Source organism: Scyliorhinus torazame, chromosome 13 (assembly GCF_047496885.1).
Source record: "Scyliorhinus torazame isolate Kashiwa2021f chromosome 13, sScyTor2.1, whole genome shotgun sequence".
NCBI classification, from domain to species: domain Eukaryota; kingdom Metazoa; phylum Chordata; class Chondrichthyes; order Carcharhiniformes; family Scyliorhinidae; genus Scyliorhinus; species Scyliorhinus torazame.
In genome coordinates this window covers 110,648,524-110,666,533 of record NC_092719.1, presented here as the reverse complement: position 1 = coordinate 110,666,533, position 18,010 = coordinate 110,648,524, and the positions used below count along the sequence as shown (strand labels likewise).

General features: G+C 50.7%; 1 protein-coding gene across 8 annotated transcripts in view; it reads right to left on the bottom strand.

Annotated features, from left to right (window-relative positions):
• dock3 (dedicator of cytokinesis 3) overlaps window positions 1–18,010 on the bottom strand; it is a 1,587,592-nt gene that overhangs the window by 907,395 nt on the left and 662,187 nt on the right. For all 8 annotated transcript variants that reach the window (XM_072472048.1, XM_072472049.1, XM_072472047.1 and 5 more), the window contains one exon: window positions 10,279–10,426. In XM_072472048.1, the coding sequence (XP_072328149.1) occupies window positions 10,279–10,426 (148 nt within the window). The remainder of the gene's footprint in view (window positions 1–10,278; window positions 10,427–18,010) is intronic.

Sequence of the window (18,010 nt, the reverse complement as noted above, 5' to 3'; positions counted from 1 at the left end):
TCAATGGCCCCCTAGTCGCGCCGTGTAAATCGCGCGGGAGCGATTCCACGGGGACCGGAGAATCGCGGGAGCAGCGCTGGCTATGATTTCCACATAAACGGGGATTCTCCATCCCCGCGCCGAACACGATTTCGGCGCGGGGATGCGGAGAATCCAGCCTAATGTTCCTCAATATTCAGACATTGTGGTCACAGGTGTCAGCTCAGAGTTCCTCTTTCTTGCATTCTGTAAACTTTCGATCTGTGCATTGCAAACTGTGTGTAAATAGGTCATTGGTCTCACGGTCTAATTTCAAGTTGACCAAAACTTCCCATCATGACGGCAATCAGTCATCTTTGCACAAACAGGGCCTTATCGCTACACCGGGAATTCCCGTTGACAACGGCAGAGTCAGTAGATCCCGCTGGTGGCCACCTCCGCCACTGAAAACACGCGGCAGGGTGGTCGGCAAATTCCGCCCTTACTGTTTGATTCAATCAGCCAAGTGTTGGGATGTACCTGCCATCGTACCAACACTGAAATTCATACATGATGTTGCTCAATTATGTGGTAGAGGGATCAGCTTTTTGGACTGACATGTAGCAGTGAGAAATGGCTTCCTTAACCTGTTGCTTGAGATACCTTGCCTTTCCAGGGTACTTTGAAGTAGATTGGGCACTTTTCATGTCTATAAATGGTACCTTTGGCCCACTTGGAAGTTTTTACATACAAGGTGAACAATGATCTGATCAGGATTGCCACTGTCTTGGAGAATACCTTTGATTTGCTCCATTTCTGTGGCAATCTTGCAAGATGACCAAGATTGCGAATAAGGCAAATTTGATAACACGTGGAGTTATACAAACCACATTGTGCATACTGACCAGTGAAAGTAGGCTTGTAATACAAGTAGTAGGGAATCCATTAGTGGATTTCTCAATTAGCACACTGAGTAAAGAGAAAATGTTAAGACTGCTTCATCTTAAAAGTGAATCTGAGAGCAGGATGGCGCATATTGAGGTGGTGAAGGAAATCCTTAGACACAACTGCAGATTCAAAGATTGCGAACCTATCATCTATGTATCGGAAATATGCATATACACGTTGCATCAAAAACGTGTTTCTCGTGGAAGCTGATCAAAATGTTAGTGAGCTCTAGATCCAGTGGAGATCCCATGGCAACACCGTCCATTTGGGCATACATGGTGCAATTAAAACTGAACTCAATAGCGTGAATTATGAAGTTCATAAGTTTAAAGAATACAGATTAAGAAAATGGCGGCATATCAATATTGTTGTGATATGACATGAAGGTGCAAATGTCCATGGCTACCTTCAGCATATTATGGCTTGCTTAAGCATATTTTATGCTTAATAAATTTGTCCACTTTGTGACAATTTGACCGTCTTGCTGTTGATTTATTTATCACATCTGAAATTCCTGATAACATCTTACACGTTCCTGTCATTTGGTTGTGCGTTCAGTCCAATCAGAAGGACGTCATGAAATGAAATGAAATGAAAATCGTTTATTGTCACAAGTAGGCTTCAAATTAAGTTACTGTGAAAAGCCCCTAGTCACCACATTCCGGCACCTGTTCGGGGAGGCTGGTAAGGGAATTGAACCGTGCTGCTGGCCTGCCTTGGTCTGCTTTCAGAGCCAGTGATTTAACCCTGTGCTAAACAGCCTCATCACCATTTTGAGGAGGTGGGCCTTCATGAATAAACTCAGCGGTATGGGAATTAAACCCACACTGCTGGACTTGCTCTGCATCAGGAATCAGCTGTCTAGACAACTGAGATAAACATTTTGATCGGCAGCCCTGATCTTCCCCACCCCCACTGTCAGGCCCCCATTCCCCTTTACAACCCCCCCCCCACCCCCCCCCAATCTTGTCGAGGCCGCTGGGAAACCCCCCTCATCCCACTCCAGGCCCGACACCTGGCAGTGCCAACCTTGAAGCTGGGCACCCTGGCACAGCCAGCCCAGCACCTGGGCAGTGCCACTGGCACCCTGGCAGTGCCACCTGGACAGCCTGGCAGTGCCAATCAGGTATGGTGTCAGGCTGGCAATGCCAAGGTTCCCGGGTGCCAGGGGGAGTGCCAGGGTATCACCCTGCTACGTCCCCGATCACCCGGGGATCTCCAATGGCTTGCGAAATCCCCCGAGGTGCCCTTACGCCTGGTCCACTTTTGTGTGGACCACTAGTAAACGGCGCCCTGGCAAGGTCTTGCAGGCGCAGCCATTGAGTCCCGGATGGCAGGTGAATCCGGCATCTTGGTGTTCAAATGAGTGTGATGGCTCATTTAAATATGCAGATCTGGATCGCGCCCAACGAGGATGAAATCCAGATCTCGCCAGGTAAAGCGAGTCGGGTGATTCACGATCGGCCTGGCGCGGAGCCCGATTTGGGGCTCTCGCACAATTCACTGGTTGCACCCGGATCTGCGCCTGGCGCAACGGGGTCGCTGAATCGGGAGTGTTATGTTCTGCAATTTAACTGTTTTCACTTCAGTTACCTGCACAGGATTTGAGATGCCATATTTACCATGGAGTCACATGGAAAAGAGCCCACCATTTATCTTAAAAGTGCCCAAATTCCATGGGGAAATACAAAAGTGATGTTAATAATAGAAATGCAATAAGCAGTCAAGTGCACCTGAAAGCATAAAATTCAGTACCTGTTGATGCACGATCAATTACACAAAGACGAGAGTTGGATGCAATTGAGGCTTTATTACATTAAGGTGTGTGGCCTCTTACAGCAGCTGGCGAAATGGCTGCAGTACGAGGAGCACACATATTTATATTCCGCCTACTGGGCGGAGCCAGCAGGCAGAGAACTACCCCCGTACCTGTAGTACGGGGCCTTCCCACAAAGCACCTAATGTATACATCAGTGGTGACTACCACATTCACCCCCTGTTAAAATTGAGTCCGGCGGGGTGGTGGAGAACTATATACAAGTAGATGTTTTAAAGTACAGAAAAAAAATGGAGTCCAGCGGGGGTGGAGGAGAGTTATACCGAAGGATGATGTTCTATTTTTAAGAGTCCCGATCAAGTAACAGGTTCAGTCGGTCCGGAGCCTTGATCTGCCGTTGGAAGCGCCGCAGTGTTGGCGGCGATTCCGGTGTCGGTCTCTCTTCGGTGACTCCGGGAGCGTGCCAAAATCCTCTTCATCCTCGGGCATGGGCAGGGGGAGGACGGATTGTCCTGGGGCGGGGGTTGCGGCTGGGTGCGCCGGGGAGGGGAGGGTGACGTTGGGCCGGAGGGGTGGGTGTGTGTGTGGAACCAGCTGGTGCCAGGTCCCTGAGGGAGACAGTATCTTGGCGGCCGTCGGGATACGCTATGTAGGCGTACTGTGGGTTGGTGTGGAGTAGCTGTACCCTCTCAACCAACGGATCCGCCTTGTGGAGTCGTACGTGCTTACAGAGGAGTACGGGTCCTGGAGCTGCGAGCCAAGTCGAGTGCGACACCCCGGAGGTGATCTTCCTGGGGAAGGCAAAGAGACGTTCATGAGGTGTGTCATTAGTCGCAGTGCATAGGAGCGACCGAATGGAGTGCAGTGCGTCGGGGAGGACCTCCTGCCAGCGGGAGGCCGGGATATTTCTGGACCGTAGGGCCAGCTGGACGGCCCTCTAGACCGTCCCATTCTCCTTCTCCATCTGCCCGTTTCCCTGGGGTTATAGCTGGTCGTCCTGCCCGAGGCGTTACCCTTGTTGAGCAGGAACTGACGCAGCTCATCGCTCATGAATGAGGATCCCCTGTCGCTGTGAACGTAGGCGGGGAAGCCGTACAGAGCGAAGATGGTGTTGAGGGCTTTGATGACGGTGGCAGACGTCATGTCGGGGCATGGGATGGCGAAGGGGAATCTGGAATAGTCATCGACCACACTGAGGAAGTACGTGTTACGGTCAGTGGAGGGGAGGGACCCTTTGAAGTCTACGCTGAGGGGTTCAAAGGGGCGGGAGACTTTCACCAGGCGCGCACGGTCTGGCTGGTAGAAGTGTGGTTTGCACTCAGCGCAGACCTGGCAGTCTCTGGTGATTGCCCTGACTTCCTCGACGGAGTAGGGCAGATTGCGGGCCTTGATGAAGTGGTACAAACGCGTGACTCCCGGGTGACAAAGGTTGTCGTGCAGAGTCCAGAGTCGGTCCACCTGTGCGCTGGCACATGTACCTCGGGATAGGGCATCGGGGGCTCGTTGAGCTTACCGGGGCGATACAAAATCTCGTACTTGTAGGTGGAGAGCTCGATCCTCCACCTCAAGATTTTATCGTTCTTGATCTTGCCCCGCTGTGTGTTATTAAACATGAAGGCTACCGACCGTTGGTCAGTGAGGAGAGTGAATCACCTGCCGGCCAGGTAATGCCTCCAATGCCGCACAGCTTCAACGATGGCTTGGGCCTCTTTTTCGACGGAGGAATGTCGAATTTCGGAGGCATGAAGGGTTCGTAAAAAGAATGCTACGGGCCTGCCTGGTTGAGGGTGGCGGCTGGAGCGACGTCTGATGCGTCGCTCTCGACCGGAAATGGTAACGACTTGTCGACTGCATGCATCGCGGCCTTGGCGATGTCAGTCTTAATACGGTTGAAGGCCTGGTGAGCCTTAGGGGAAAAAGAGTGGATTGAATGAGTGGGCGGGCCTTGTCCGCATAATGTGGGACCCACTGGGCGTAGTAAGAAAAGAACCCCAGGCAACGTTTGAGAGCCTTGGGGCAGTGGGGGAGGGGGAGTTCCATGAGGGGGCGCATGCGGTCGGGGTCGGGATCGGGCCCCAGAACTCTGTTCTGGACCACATAGCCGAGGATGGCTAAGTGGTTCGTGCTGAAAACGCACTTCTCCTTGTTATAAGTTAGGTTGAGGAGAGTGGCGGTGTGGAGAAATTTGGCAAGGTTGGCACATGATCGTGGCCGCAGATGGTGACATTGTCTTGGTACTGGAAAGTGGCCCACAGCCCGTACCGGTCAACCATTCGGTCCATTGCCCGTTGGAAAACCCGTTGGTGATGCCAAAGGGAACCCTAAGAAAGTGGTAAAGGCGGCCATCTGCCTCAAAGGCAGTGTATGGGCGGTCCTCCTTACGGATGGGGAGCTGGTGGTAGGCGGATTTTAGGTCGACAGTTGAGAAGACCCGGTACTGTACAATCTGATTGACCATATCAGATATGCGTGGGAGGGGGTACGCGTCGAGCTGCGTGTATCTATTGATGGTCTGACTGTAGTCCACGACCATTCTGTGTTTCTCCCCAGTTTTCACAACTACCACTTGAGCTCTCCAGGGGCTGTTGCTGGCCTCGATGATGCCTTCCCGAAGCAGTCGCTGGACTTCAGACCTGATGAAGGTCCTGTCCTGGGCGCTGTACCGTCTGCTCCTGGTGATGACGGGTTTGCAATCTGTGGTTAAGTTTGCAAATAGGGAAGGTGGGTCGCGAGGCCGCACACAGTAAGGAGTGGTAGGGGCCCGCCGAATTTCAATGTTAGGCTCTGGAGGTTGCACTGGAAGTCCAGGCCGAGTAGCAAGGCAGCACAGAGGTTGGGGAGGACGTAGAGGCGGAAGCAGCTGAACTCCACCCCCTGGACAGTGAGAGTGGCTATGCAGTACCCCTGGATTGCCACGGAGTGGGACCCAGAGGACAGGGAGATTCTCTGGTTGGCGGGGTGTACCACGAGGGAGCAGCGCCTTACCATATCGGGATGGATGAAACTCTCGATGCTCCTGGAGTCCAGTAGGCAGGAGATCTCATGCCCATCGATTTTCACGTTGGTAGAGGCCGTTGCTAGGTTGCGTGGGCGGGACTGGTCAATCGTGACCGAGGCAAGACGCGGCTGGTCGTCGATGGTGGCAGACGATGGAGTGCCCGGGGGGCATGGGTCCTGGTACGATGGCGGCGCCCACGGGCCACACGTGTCGTGGGGGAAACAAGATGGCGTCGCCTGATGATCCTGGGGTGGACAAGATGACGGCGCCCACGGGCCGCACCTGGTCCGGGGAGGGGAAGATGGTGGCGCCCACTGGGCGTATGCGTGGGGGGGGGGGTCGGAACAATAGCGGCGACTACGCAGGCCTGGCACGCCGCAGCGAAGTGTCCCATCTTGCCGCAGGCCTTGTAAAGGGCGCTCCGGGCCAGGCAGCGTTGTCGAGGGTGTTTTGGCTGCCCACAGAAGTAACATTTGGGGCCCCCGGGGTTGGTTGGCTGCGTGGGGTCCCCGATTGGGCGGCCGTCTGCAGAGTCCTCGATGCGTAGGAGGGGTGGGTCGCGCGGCCGGTAGTGTAGGCCTGGTGTTGCGTGAAGAGACCGTCAGCGAGAGCGCTAACTTTTTGGTTGCCGCGAGGTCGCGCGTGGCCCCTTCTAGGAGGCCCTGGCAGATGTAATCTGACCCTATCCCCGTAACAAAAGCGTCTCTCATGAACAAGTTCGAGTGTTTCGTGGCCGTGACGGCCTGACAGTCACAGTCTCTGACTAGGGGAATTAGAGCATGCCAGAAATCTTCCACTGACTCACCAGGAAGTTGACTACGAGTGGAGAGGATGTATCTGGCGTAGAGCATGTTAGTCCGCTGAGCGTAGTTTTCCTTCAGTAGCGCCATGACATCTTCGTAGGTCGGCGCGTCCTGGATAAGTGGAAAGACGTTGGAGCTCAGCCGCGTGTAGAGGATCTGAATCTTCTGAGCTTCCGGAATTGGGTCTGGTGCAGACCTGATGTAAGCTTCGAAATAGGCTAGCCAATGTTCAAAGTCCTTTTTGGCGTTGCCTGATTGCGGATACAGCTGCAGGCGATCCGGCTTGATGCGGAGGTCCATCTTCTGAAGACTTTACTGTAATAAATTGCTGCACGATCAATTACACAAAGACGAGAGTTGGATGCAATCGAGGCTTTATTACACTAAGATGTGTGGTCTCCCACAGCAGCTGGCAAAATGGCTGCTGTACGAGGAGCACACATATTTACACTCCGCCTACTGGACGGAGCCAGCAGGCAGGGAACTACCCCCGTACCTGTAGTACAGGGTCTTACCACAAAGCACCTAATATATACATCAGTGGTGACTACCACACCTGTGCTGTTCCCTAAAAAAATAATCTTCTTCACTTAACCTTTCTTAAGTGAAATCCCTCAGTCACACAGCAAAATCAGCAAATCCCATCAGTCACGAAGAAAGGGAGAGACCGATCGGTGAACCCCCTTCAGTCAGAGAAAAAGAGATTGGCGAGAACCCTCTGTCATGGAGAGTGAACAATAAGTGAAACCCGCAGTTGCACAAAGAGAGGGAGCACGAGAGATAGATCGGTGAAACCCCTCAGTTACACAGAGAAAGAGAGAAATGCTCAATGAAACCCCTCATTCACACCAAGAGATGTAGAGAGAGGAGAAAAGAGAGTGAGAGAGATCAGTTCAACCTTCAGTCACCCTGAGGGATAGAAAGTGTCCCCCAGAGGGAGATAGAGAGAAAGGTAGAGCGAAAGAGAGATTTATGAAATCCCTCAATCATGGGTGGCATGGTGACACAGTGGTTAGCACTGCTGCCTTCCAGCTCCAGGCACCCGGGTTCAATTCTGGCCTCGGGTGACTGTCTGTGTGGAATTTGCACTTTCTCCCCGTGTCTACGTGGGTTTCCACCAGGTGCTCGGGTTTCCTCCCACAGTCCAAGATGTGCCGGTTAGATGGATTGGCCATGCTAACCTTCCCCTTAGTGTCAAAAAGGTTAGGTGAGGTTACTGGATTATGGGGATAGGGTGGAGGCGTGGGCTTAAGTAGGGTGCTCTTTCCAAGGGCCAGTACAGACTTAATGGGCCGAATGGCTTCCCTTTGCACTATAAATTCTATGAATCTATGAATTCTTGAGAGATCAGTGGCAAATTTAAGGAGCGATTTAATGGCCGTGTTACGCTTAAGCCGCATATACACACTTCACTCCCCACACACACTCATCCCAGCCAACAAGATGGCACTGGTGTACTGGAGCCCGCTGATGGATCGGCTGCAGCCAGAGGACACCTCGGGGGTGCCCTGGGAGGTCACCCATGCGACCTATGGCCCTAAGTTCACGGTGGGATGTCAGCGGCGTGCGCAGTTGTATGGCTGCCTTGCAGACCACGGCAATGGTGCTCCGTGCCCATTCACCCTGACCCAACAGCCCACCTCCTAGCCACCCCCTGCGACATCCCACGGCCCTGGCAGATGTCCCTGGCCAGCGGCCGGCTCTCAGCAAACAATGGCGATATTGGACGCTTTCCGAGCCACCTCTCTCTCCCTCAGCAGCCAATGTGCCTGTTTCATGATTTTTAAAAGTACAAGTGAACCTCATGGTCAGGAATTTGCCCGAGTGGAGGTAGAGCATCTTTAAGGCCCGGGAGAATACTGGGTCAGGCGCGCTAATGATATGTCAACGGCGTTTATTGTATGAGAACTGGAGAATTGCAATTTGGCGAGAAACTGCCACCCGCCACAATTTTGGCGTCAAAACCGATTCTCCGCCCAATCCCGTTTCCCGATTCCTTGACGGCTGGCGGAGTATCCAGCCCGTGAAGTTTTCCACTTTGCTAGATAAAAATGAAATGCAGCATTTCTTAAATGGTGATAGACTGGGAAGTGTTACTGTCCAAAGGGATCTGGATTCTTTGTCCATAAGTCACTGAAAGCTAACATGTAGGTGCAGCAAGCAATTAGAATGTGTGATGGTTTTATTGCAAGAAAATTTGAATACAGAAGTAAAGAAATCGCTGCAATTGGTGAGACCACATTTGGTCTCCTTACCTAAGGAATGTTATACGTGCCTTAGAGGGCGTTCAGTGAAGGTTCCCTGGGATGGTGGGATTTTCATATGAGGAGAGACTGAGGTAACTGGGCCTGTATTCTCTAGAGCTTAGTGGAATGAGAGGTGATCTCACTGAAATGTAGAATATTCTTACAGAGCCCGACAGGATGTTTACCCTGACTGGGTGGGGGTGGATGTTCTAGAATCAGGGCACACAGTCTCAGAATAATTGGTAGGCCATTTAGGTCTGAGATGCGGAGGAATTTCTTCACTCAGAGGGAGGTGAATCTCCAGCGGGTTCTGGAGATTTAGTATTGAGTATATTCAAGACAGAGATCACCATATTCCTAGATAGTAAGGATAACAAGGGACATGGGATAGTACAGGAAAATAGCACTGAGATTGAAAATCTAATTGAATGGTGGGGCAGGCTTCAGGTGCAAATGGACCACTCCTGCTCTTATTTCCAATGTTACTGTATCGTCTTTGTTACTTCAAAATCCTGAAACCCCCGCCCAAACAGCACTGTGAGTGTGCCTACGCCACAACAACAGCAACAGTTAAAGAAGGTGGTTCACCAATACTTTCTCAAGGTCAATTAAGAATGCTGCCTGAACAGGGATATCCACTATCCATGAACAAATTTAAAAAATACTTGATACTTTATATTGTTATGGGCGAGGTGTTTTCAGAACCCCAAAATGTATCATGGAGTTCAACCAACCTCTCCCTTTAATGTATTTGTTGCTTTTCCTAGCACATGGCTTTTTCCCTAGGTCGTGGGATTACAATTATGGACACGTGGGTTTTTAAACACAAAATACTGTTTATTCCATGAACTCAACTTAACATCTTAAATAAACATTGGATCTCTTAACACCCCTTACTTCAAAGATAACTCAGAAAATATTGCAACAGTAAATCATTCCTTAAAATGTTCCTTCAAACTTCCAAGAGACTTAACACCTTTAAACAAAATCACATCAGGTTAAAGGCTTCACTATTATAAGTTTAAATCACCCAAATGATCCAGAGATGGTCTTTTATGTCAGAGGTCCAGCTCCCTGCAAACACAGACACTCCCAAGCTCTTTTCAAACTTGCAGCTCTCTGGAAACACACAGACGCACACAAGCTGTTTTTAAACTGAAACTAAAAACCTGCCAAAATGGCTGACCTAAAGCCCAGTTCCACCCACTCTCTGACATCACTGTTTTCGTAAAGGTACATTGCTTAAACATCCATGTCTTAAAGGTACCCTCACATGACAATATTCTCTAACAATTAATGATAAACATTTAGTGAAAATTGAATAACATGTTAAATGATTCAGAAGAATTATATCTGTTGTAAACAACCATACACCCTAATAAGAACCGACAGGAAAACATCTTCTGATCCATCTAACCTGACCCACACAACTACAATGCCTTGTGCAGCACAATATACACATTCTTTATCACAATCAGAACCCTGCATTTTCCTAGACAAGCAGTTTTTCAGTCAAACTCTCCGTAATACCAAACATACTTCACTTACATGTAAACTTTCAGCACAAAATCCTTTTCCTCTCGGAGTTCGGCAATTGACGGCAGAACATCCATCATACTCAGCACTGCACAACCATACGGACGTCGGTACTGGACGTGAGGAGGGCCTTTTTTCGAATCATTGGATAACATCCGACCTTACAAGAACACAGGGAAAGGTGAACACAATAAAGAACAAATAGAAGCAGGAGTAGGTCACTAGGCCCCTCAAGCCTATTCTGCCATTCAATTAAATCATGGGTGATCATTAACTCCACTTTCTTGCTTGCCCCCATAACCCTTGGTTCCCTTGACAATCAAAAATCTGTCTAACTCAACCTTGAATATATTCAATGACCCAGCCTCTACTGTCATTGGGGAAGAGAATTCGAAAAACTAATGGTCCTCCAAGAGAATCATTTCCTCCTCATCTTTAAATGGGAGATTCCCCCTTATCTTGAAACTGTGGCCCCCAATTTTAGATTTCCCCACAAGAGGAAGCATTTTTTCAGCATCTGGTCCAGTCAAGTCCTCTCAAAATCTTTAATGTTTCAACAAGGTCGCCTCTCATTCTTCTAAACTTGAATGAATATGGGTGCAACTTGCTCAACATTTCCTCGTAAGACAAACTTCTCATTCCAGGAATTGGCTCAGTGAACCATTCATGACCTGCTACGAATCCAAGTTGGTCCCTCCTTTAGTAAGGTGACTAAAACTATACACAATGCTACACTATGTGTTGTTTCATCAATGCCCTGTATAGCTGCAGCAAGACTTTTATACTCGACCCCCCTCGCAATAATGGTCAACATTCTCTTTGCCTTCCTGATTACTTGCTGTATCTGCATGCTAACTTTTTGTGATTCATGTACTAGGCCACCCAGATCCCTCTGTAATGCTGCATTCTGTCATCTCCCTCCATTTAAATAAAATTCTGCTTTTTATAGAATCATAGAATTTACAGTGCAGGAGGCCATTCAGCCCATCGAGTTTGCACCGGCCCTTGGAAAGAGTACCCAGTTTAAGCCCACACCTCCAACATAGCCCCGTAACTCAGCAACCCCACCCAACCTTTTGGACACCAAGGGGCAATTTAGCATGGCCAAACCATCTAACCTGCACATCTTTGCACTGTGGGTGGAAACCGGAGCATCCGGTGGAAACCCACGCAGACACGGGGAGAAAGTGCAAGCTTCACACTGAGTCATCCGAGGCCGGAATTGAACCCGGGTCCCTGGAGCTGTGAGGCAGCAGTGCTAACCACTGTGCCACCGTACCGTCCTTTTGTCTTCCTGCCAAAGTGGACAATTTCAATTTTCTCACATTATACTCCATTTGTCATTTTGTTTCCACTCACTTAACCTACCTCTAACCCTTTGTAGACTCTTTGTATCCTCTTCATAACTTGCTTTCCTATCTATCTTCGTATCAACAGAAAATTTGGTTACATTACAATCGGTCGTTTCATTCAAGTGAATAATATATTAATATGATAGAAAGGGCTGATGCCCAGTATTGATCCCTGTGGTATTCCATTAGTTACAGTTTGCCATCCTGCAAATGGAGTATTTGTATCAACTCTCTGTTTCCTGCCAGTCCTCTCGCTCAGCAAAAATATCATTTTCTCCCCCCCACACCCGCCCCCCCTCCCCCGCACAAATTATAAGCCCTTAACTTGCATGGTAACCTTTTATGTGGCACCTTACTGAATGCTTTTTGGAAATCAAAATACACTAGATCTACTAGTTCTCCTTTATCCACCTTGCTTGTTACACCTTTACAGAGCCTTAGCAAATTTGACAAACATTATTTCCCTTTCACAAAATCACATTGACTCAGCCTAATATGATAATTTTCCATATGATCTGCTACTATTTAATTAATAGTGGATTCTAGCATGTTCCCAATGACATTCGGCTAAATGGCCTATGGCTTTTTGACTTCCTCCTTTCTTGAATATAGGTGTTACATTTGTGATTTTCTAATCCACTAGGATTTTTCCATAATCTAGAAAATTTTGGAAGATTGCAACTAGTGCATCCACAATCACTGCAGCCACTTTGTTTAAGACCCTAGGATGCAGTTTGTTAGAGCCAGTGGACTTGTCAGTCTTAAGTTCCATTATTTTTTCATTGGTGATTGTGATTATTTTAAGTTCCTCCCTTCCTTTTGCCTCATGCTTTTCCACTAGCCTTGCAATGTTTCCCGTGCCTTCTACTGTGAAGATGGATATAAAGTACTTGTTCAAAGACTCGGCCTTTTCCTAATTTCCCGCTATTAATTCCCCAGTCTTATTCTCTAAGGAACCAATGCTTACTTTGGCTATTCTTTCCTCTTAAAATACTGGTAGAAGCGACTACTATCTGTTTTTACATTTCTTGCTAGTTTTCTCTCATTCTCTGGGGCGAAATTCTCCAGTAATGGCGAGATGTCCGCCGACTGGCGCCCAAAACGGCACCAATCAGACGGGCATCGCGCCGCCCCAAAGGTGCGGAATGCTCCGCATCTTTGGGGGCCGAGCCCCAACATTGAGGGGCTAGGCCGACGCCGGAGGAATTTCCGCCCCGCCAGCTGGCGCGGAAATGACATCCCCGGGCGGCGCATGCGCGGGAGCGTCAGCGGCCGCTGACGGTTTCCCACGCATGCGCAGTGGAGGGAGTCTCTTCCACCTCCGCCATGGCGGAGACCGTGGCGGAGGCGGAAGGGAAAGAGCGCCCCCACGGTACAGGCCCGCCCGCTGATCGGTGGGCCCCAATCGCGGGCCAGGCCACCGTGGGGGCACCCCCTGGGGCCAGACCGCCCCGCCACAGGACCCCGCCCACGCCGCCTTGTCCCACCGTTCAAAAGGTGGTTTAATCCACGCCGGCGGGACAGGCAATTTATCGGCGGGACTTCGGCCCATCCGGGCCGGAGAATCCAGCGGGGGGGCCCGCCAACCGGCGCGGCCCGATTCCCGCCCCTGCCGAATATCCAGTACCGGAGACTTCGGCAACCGGCGGGGGCGGGATTCACGGCAGCCCCCGGCGATTCTCCAACCCGGCGGGGGGTCGGAGAATGACGCCCCTTGTGTTCCTTTGTAATTTTTCTTTAGTCATCCTTTGCTAGTTGCTAAAATTTTCCCAATCCTCTGGCCTACTACTTGTGTTCCTAGCATTGTACACCTTTTCTTCCAATTTGACACCACCCTTAACTTCCGCAGTTAGCCACGCATGGTGCATCCTTCTTTTTCAATTTGAATATATCTTTGTTGAGAGTTATGAAATACCTCCTTAAATGCCTGCCACTGCTTCTCTACCATCTTCCCATTTAACCTATTTACCCAGTCCATTTTACCCAATTCGGGCTTCATAGCTTAAAATAAAGACAATTAAAAGGGATAGACAGTAATTAGGGATCCACATTTCTCACTACAGGAGAATGCAAAATTCTAAAATGTAAATCCTAATGTGAAAGGTTAGTTATAAACACGCTTTTCTTAGAACTCTTGATAATCACTACCTGCTAGCAACAAGCTGTGCTGGAACTGCTAATTCTGCAAACCTACGAATGAGATTCAAACATTTAAAATATATTAAATATTGTTTTATAAAAAATCACATTTTTAAATATTGTGGGCGGGATTCTCTGTCCGCCGATGGCAAAACCGGGAAAGGCAATTGGGTGGAGAATCGGTTTGGATGCCGAAATTGAGGCGGATGCCAGGTTCACGCCAAATCGCAATCCTCAAGTGCCTCGACAGCGGCATTAATGTATTCTACTCTGCATGTACAGTAAACGCCGTTTGCATATCATGAGCGGGCCTGACCAGTATGCTCTGGGGATTCCTAGACTCTCCGCCTACACAGGGGGGAATTCCTGGTGGCGAGGTCACTGTCTGTGCGGAGTCTGCACATCGTCCCCGTGTGCACGTGGGTTTCCTCCGGGTGCTCCGGTTTCCTCCCACAGTCCAAAGATGTGCATGTAAGGTGGATTGGTCATGATAAATTGCCCTTAGTGTCCAAAATTGCCCTTAGTGTTGGGTGGGGTTACTGGGTTATGGGGATAGGGTGGAGGTGTTGACCTTGGGTAGGGTGCTCTTTCCAAGAGCCGGTACAGACTCGATGGGCCAAATGGCCTCCTTCTGCACTGTAAATTCTATGAGATCACAGAAAATACAGTGCAGAAGAGGCCCTTTGGCCCATTGAGTCTGCACCGACACATGAAAAACACCTGACCTATCTACCGAATCCCAATTGCCAGCACTTGTCCCACAGTCTATCGTGATTACTAATTTAAAATCTTTAAACAAAATAGGAAAGTCAAACGGAGGTGCTCATGCAGTGGACCTTCTAGCTACGGAAAAAGACAATTGTGACAAATTTTGTGGCCATTTCCCAAGTGATTTCCTTGAATTACTTCCACTGAGCCTGCTTGTTTCTTTTATGAATGGGCAGAGCATGGGCAGAGCTATTGAGGAGGAAGGTCAGCCAATGAGTCCCCAAAAATTGTAACTACATCATTAGGACAGCAATTGCACATGCAAGAGCTCTATTTCCTGAATACTGTAGTCACCCTGGGTCGGCCCTTTTCAAAATGTCTATGGTGAGAACATGGTCACACGGTAAATCTACTGACCCCACTTTGAGGCCCTTAGTGCCCCATTAACACATTAAAATCGAGCCCCAGGGAAGGCACCCATGAACCTTGCTTGGCCTTTTACCTGGTACCTCAATGATATTTTACAGGTTCTCACCAAGTACAATGTACAATACTGTGGTAGTCACCACTTGCAGTATTATATGTATTACGGTAAGACACGTATAATAGAAGTACATGCGTAAATCCCTGCCTGCTGGCTCCGCCCAGTAGGCGACGTATAAATGTGTGTGCTCGCAGCCAGTCTGGTGGCAGCTACAGGAGGCACAACATCTTTGCTCAATAAAACCTCGATTATTCCACTACTCTCGTCTTTGTGGTAATTGATAGTGCATCAATTTATTGAGCAAAGATTTTTAAAATGATGGAACTTCGCATCAAGCCTGATCGCTTGCAGCTGAGCCCTCAAGCAGCCAACGTTACGTCCGCTTTTGACCACTGGCTAGCCTGCTTCGAAAGCTACCTCCGAACATCCGCTGAGGAACCCTTGGACACGTAGGAGCTCCAAGTCCTTTATTCATGGGTGAGCTCCGACATTTTTCCTCTCATCCGGGAGGTGCCCACTTGCTCCGAAGCGATGGAGCTCCTGAAGGGACATTACGTGCGGCCAGTCAACCAACTATACGCCAGGCACCTCCTGTCCACGAGACAGCAACTCCCCGGTGAGTCTCTGGACCATTTCTAGCGTGCCCTGCACATCCTGGGGAGGAACTGTGACTGCCAGGCAGTTTCGGCAGTCCAGCACACAGAACTTTTAATCCGAGATGCCTTTGTTACGGGCATGAGGTCTGCGTATGTCCGCCAGCGCCTACTGGAAGAGGGGTACGCTTGATCTTGCGGGAATTAGGCAGCTTGCGAACTCGTTAGAAGTGGCCTCCCGTAATGTCCAGTCGTACGCCCCTGACCGCGCATCATGGGCATCGTGGGCCCCACCAGCTGCCGACTCAAGCTCATCGCAAGCCTGGGGGGCCCAAGTGCTATTTCTGCGGGCAGAACAAACGCCCCCGGCAGTGCTGCGCGGAGCGCGACCTGCAATGGATGTGGAAAGAAGGGACACTTTGTTTCTGTTTGCCAGGCCCGGTCGGTTGCCGCTGTTTCCAGGCCCGGCGTTCCTGAACCCCCCACGTGCGACCCAGGATGCCCGTGCCGCCCGCCATTTGCGCCCGTGGGCGCCGCCATCTTCGGCTCCATTTTGGATGGCGCCTCAGGACCCTTGCTCGTCTGGCCGTTCATCGCCTGCCGCAACGTCCACCACCGCTGATCAGCCCGGGACCTCCCAGCATCTGCCGCAGCTTGCCTCGATCACCATGGATCAGTCCCGGCCCCGCAACCTTGCAACCGCAACAACGAACGGTGAAAATCGATGGGCACGAAACAACCTGCCTTTTTGACTCCGGGAGCACAGAGAGCTTCATCCACCCCACGATGGTAAGGCGCTGCTCCCTCGCGGTACACCCAGTTTCCCAGAAAATCTCCCTGGCCTCCAGATCCCATTCTGTGGAAATGGGGGGTACTGCATCGCGACCCTCACCGTCCAAGGCGTAGAGTTTAGCAACTTCCGGCTCTATGTCCTCCCCCACCTCTGCGCTGCCCTGTTACTCGGCCTGGACTTCCAGTGCCACCTCCAAAGCTTAACCTTAAAATTCGGCGGACCCCTACCCCCCTCACAATATGCAGCCTCATAACCCTTAAGGTCGATCCACCTTCCTTGTTTGCGAACCTCACCCCGGAATGCAAACCCGTCGCCACCAGGAGCAGACGGTACAGTGCCCAGGACAGGACCTTCATCAGGTCATAGGTCCAACGGCTTCTGCGGGAAGGGGTCATTGAGGCCAGCAACAGCCCCTGGAGAGCTCAAGTGGTAGTAGTAAAAACTGGGGAGAAGCACAGGATGGTCATTGACTCCAGTCAGACCATCAATTGGTACACACAGCTCGACGCGTACCCCCTCCCATGCATATCTGACATGGTCAATCAGATTGAGCAGTATCGGGTCTTTTCCACAGTGGACCTGAAGACCGCCTACCACCAGCTCCCCATCCGCCCGGAGGACTGCCAATACACTGCTTTCGAAGCAGATGGCCGCCTCTATCACTTCCTTAGGATTCCCTTCGGCGTCACTAATGGGGTCTCGGTCTTCCAACGTGAGATGGACCGAATGGTTGACCAGTACGGACTGCGGGCCACCTTCCCGTACCTAGGTAACATCCCCATCTGCAGCCACGATCAGCAGGACCATGACGCTAACCTCCAAAAATTCATCCAGACCGCCAAACTCCTTAACCTCACGTACAAGAAGGAGAAATGGTGTTCCGCACCAACCGCTTAGCCATCCTTGGCTATGTCGACGAAAATGGAGTTCTAGGGCTCGACCCCGACTGCATGCGCCCCCTCATGGAACTCCCCCACTGCCCCAAGGCCCTGAATCGATGCCTGGGGGTTTTCTCCTACTATGCCAAGCGGGTCCCTAATTATGCGGACAAGGTCTGCCCACTCATTCAGTCCACAGTTTTTCCCCTGACGGCTGAGGCCCGCCAGGCCTTCAGCTCCATCAAGGCAGACATCACCAAGGCCACGATGCACGCGGTCGACGAGTCCCTTCCCTTTCAGGTCAAGAGCGATGCATCGGACGTAGCTCTGGCCGCCACCCTCAACCAGGCGGGCAGGCCCGTGGCCTTCTTTTCCCACACCCTCCATGCCTCCGAAATTCGGCACTCCTCTGTCGAAAAGGAGGCCCAAGCCATTGTGGAAGCTGTGCGACATTGGAGGCATTACCTGGCCGGCAGGAGATTCACTCTCCTCACTGACCAATGGTCGGTTGCCTTCATGTTCAATAACACACAGTGGGGCAAGATCAAAAACGACAAGATCTTGAGGTGGAGGATCCAGCTCTCCACCTATAATTACGAGATTTTGTGTCGCCTGGGGAAGCTCAACGAGCCCCCTGACGCCATATCCCGCGATACATGTGCCAGCGCACAAGTGGACCGACTCCGGGCTCTCCACTATGACCTCTGCCACCCGGGGATCACCCGGTTCTTCCATTTCATCAAGGGCCGCAACCTGCCCTACTCCATTGAGGAGGTCAGGACTGTCACCAGAGACTG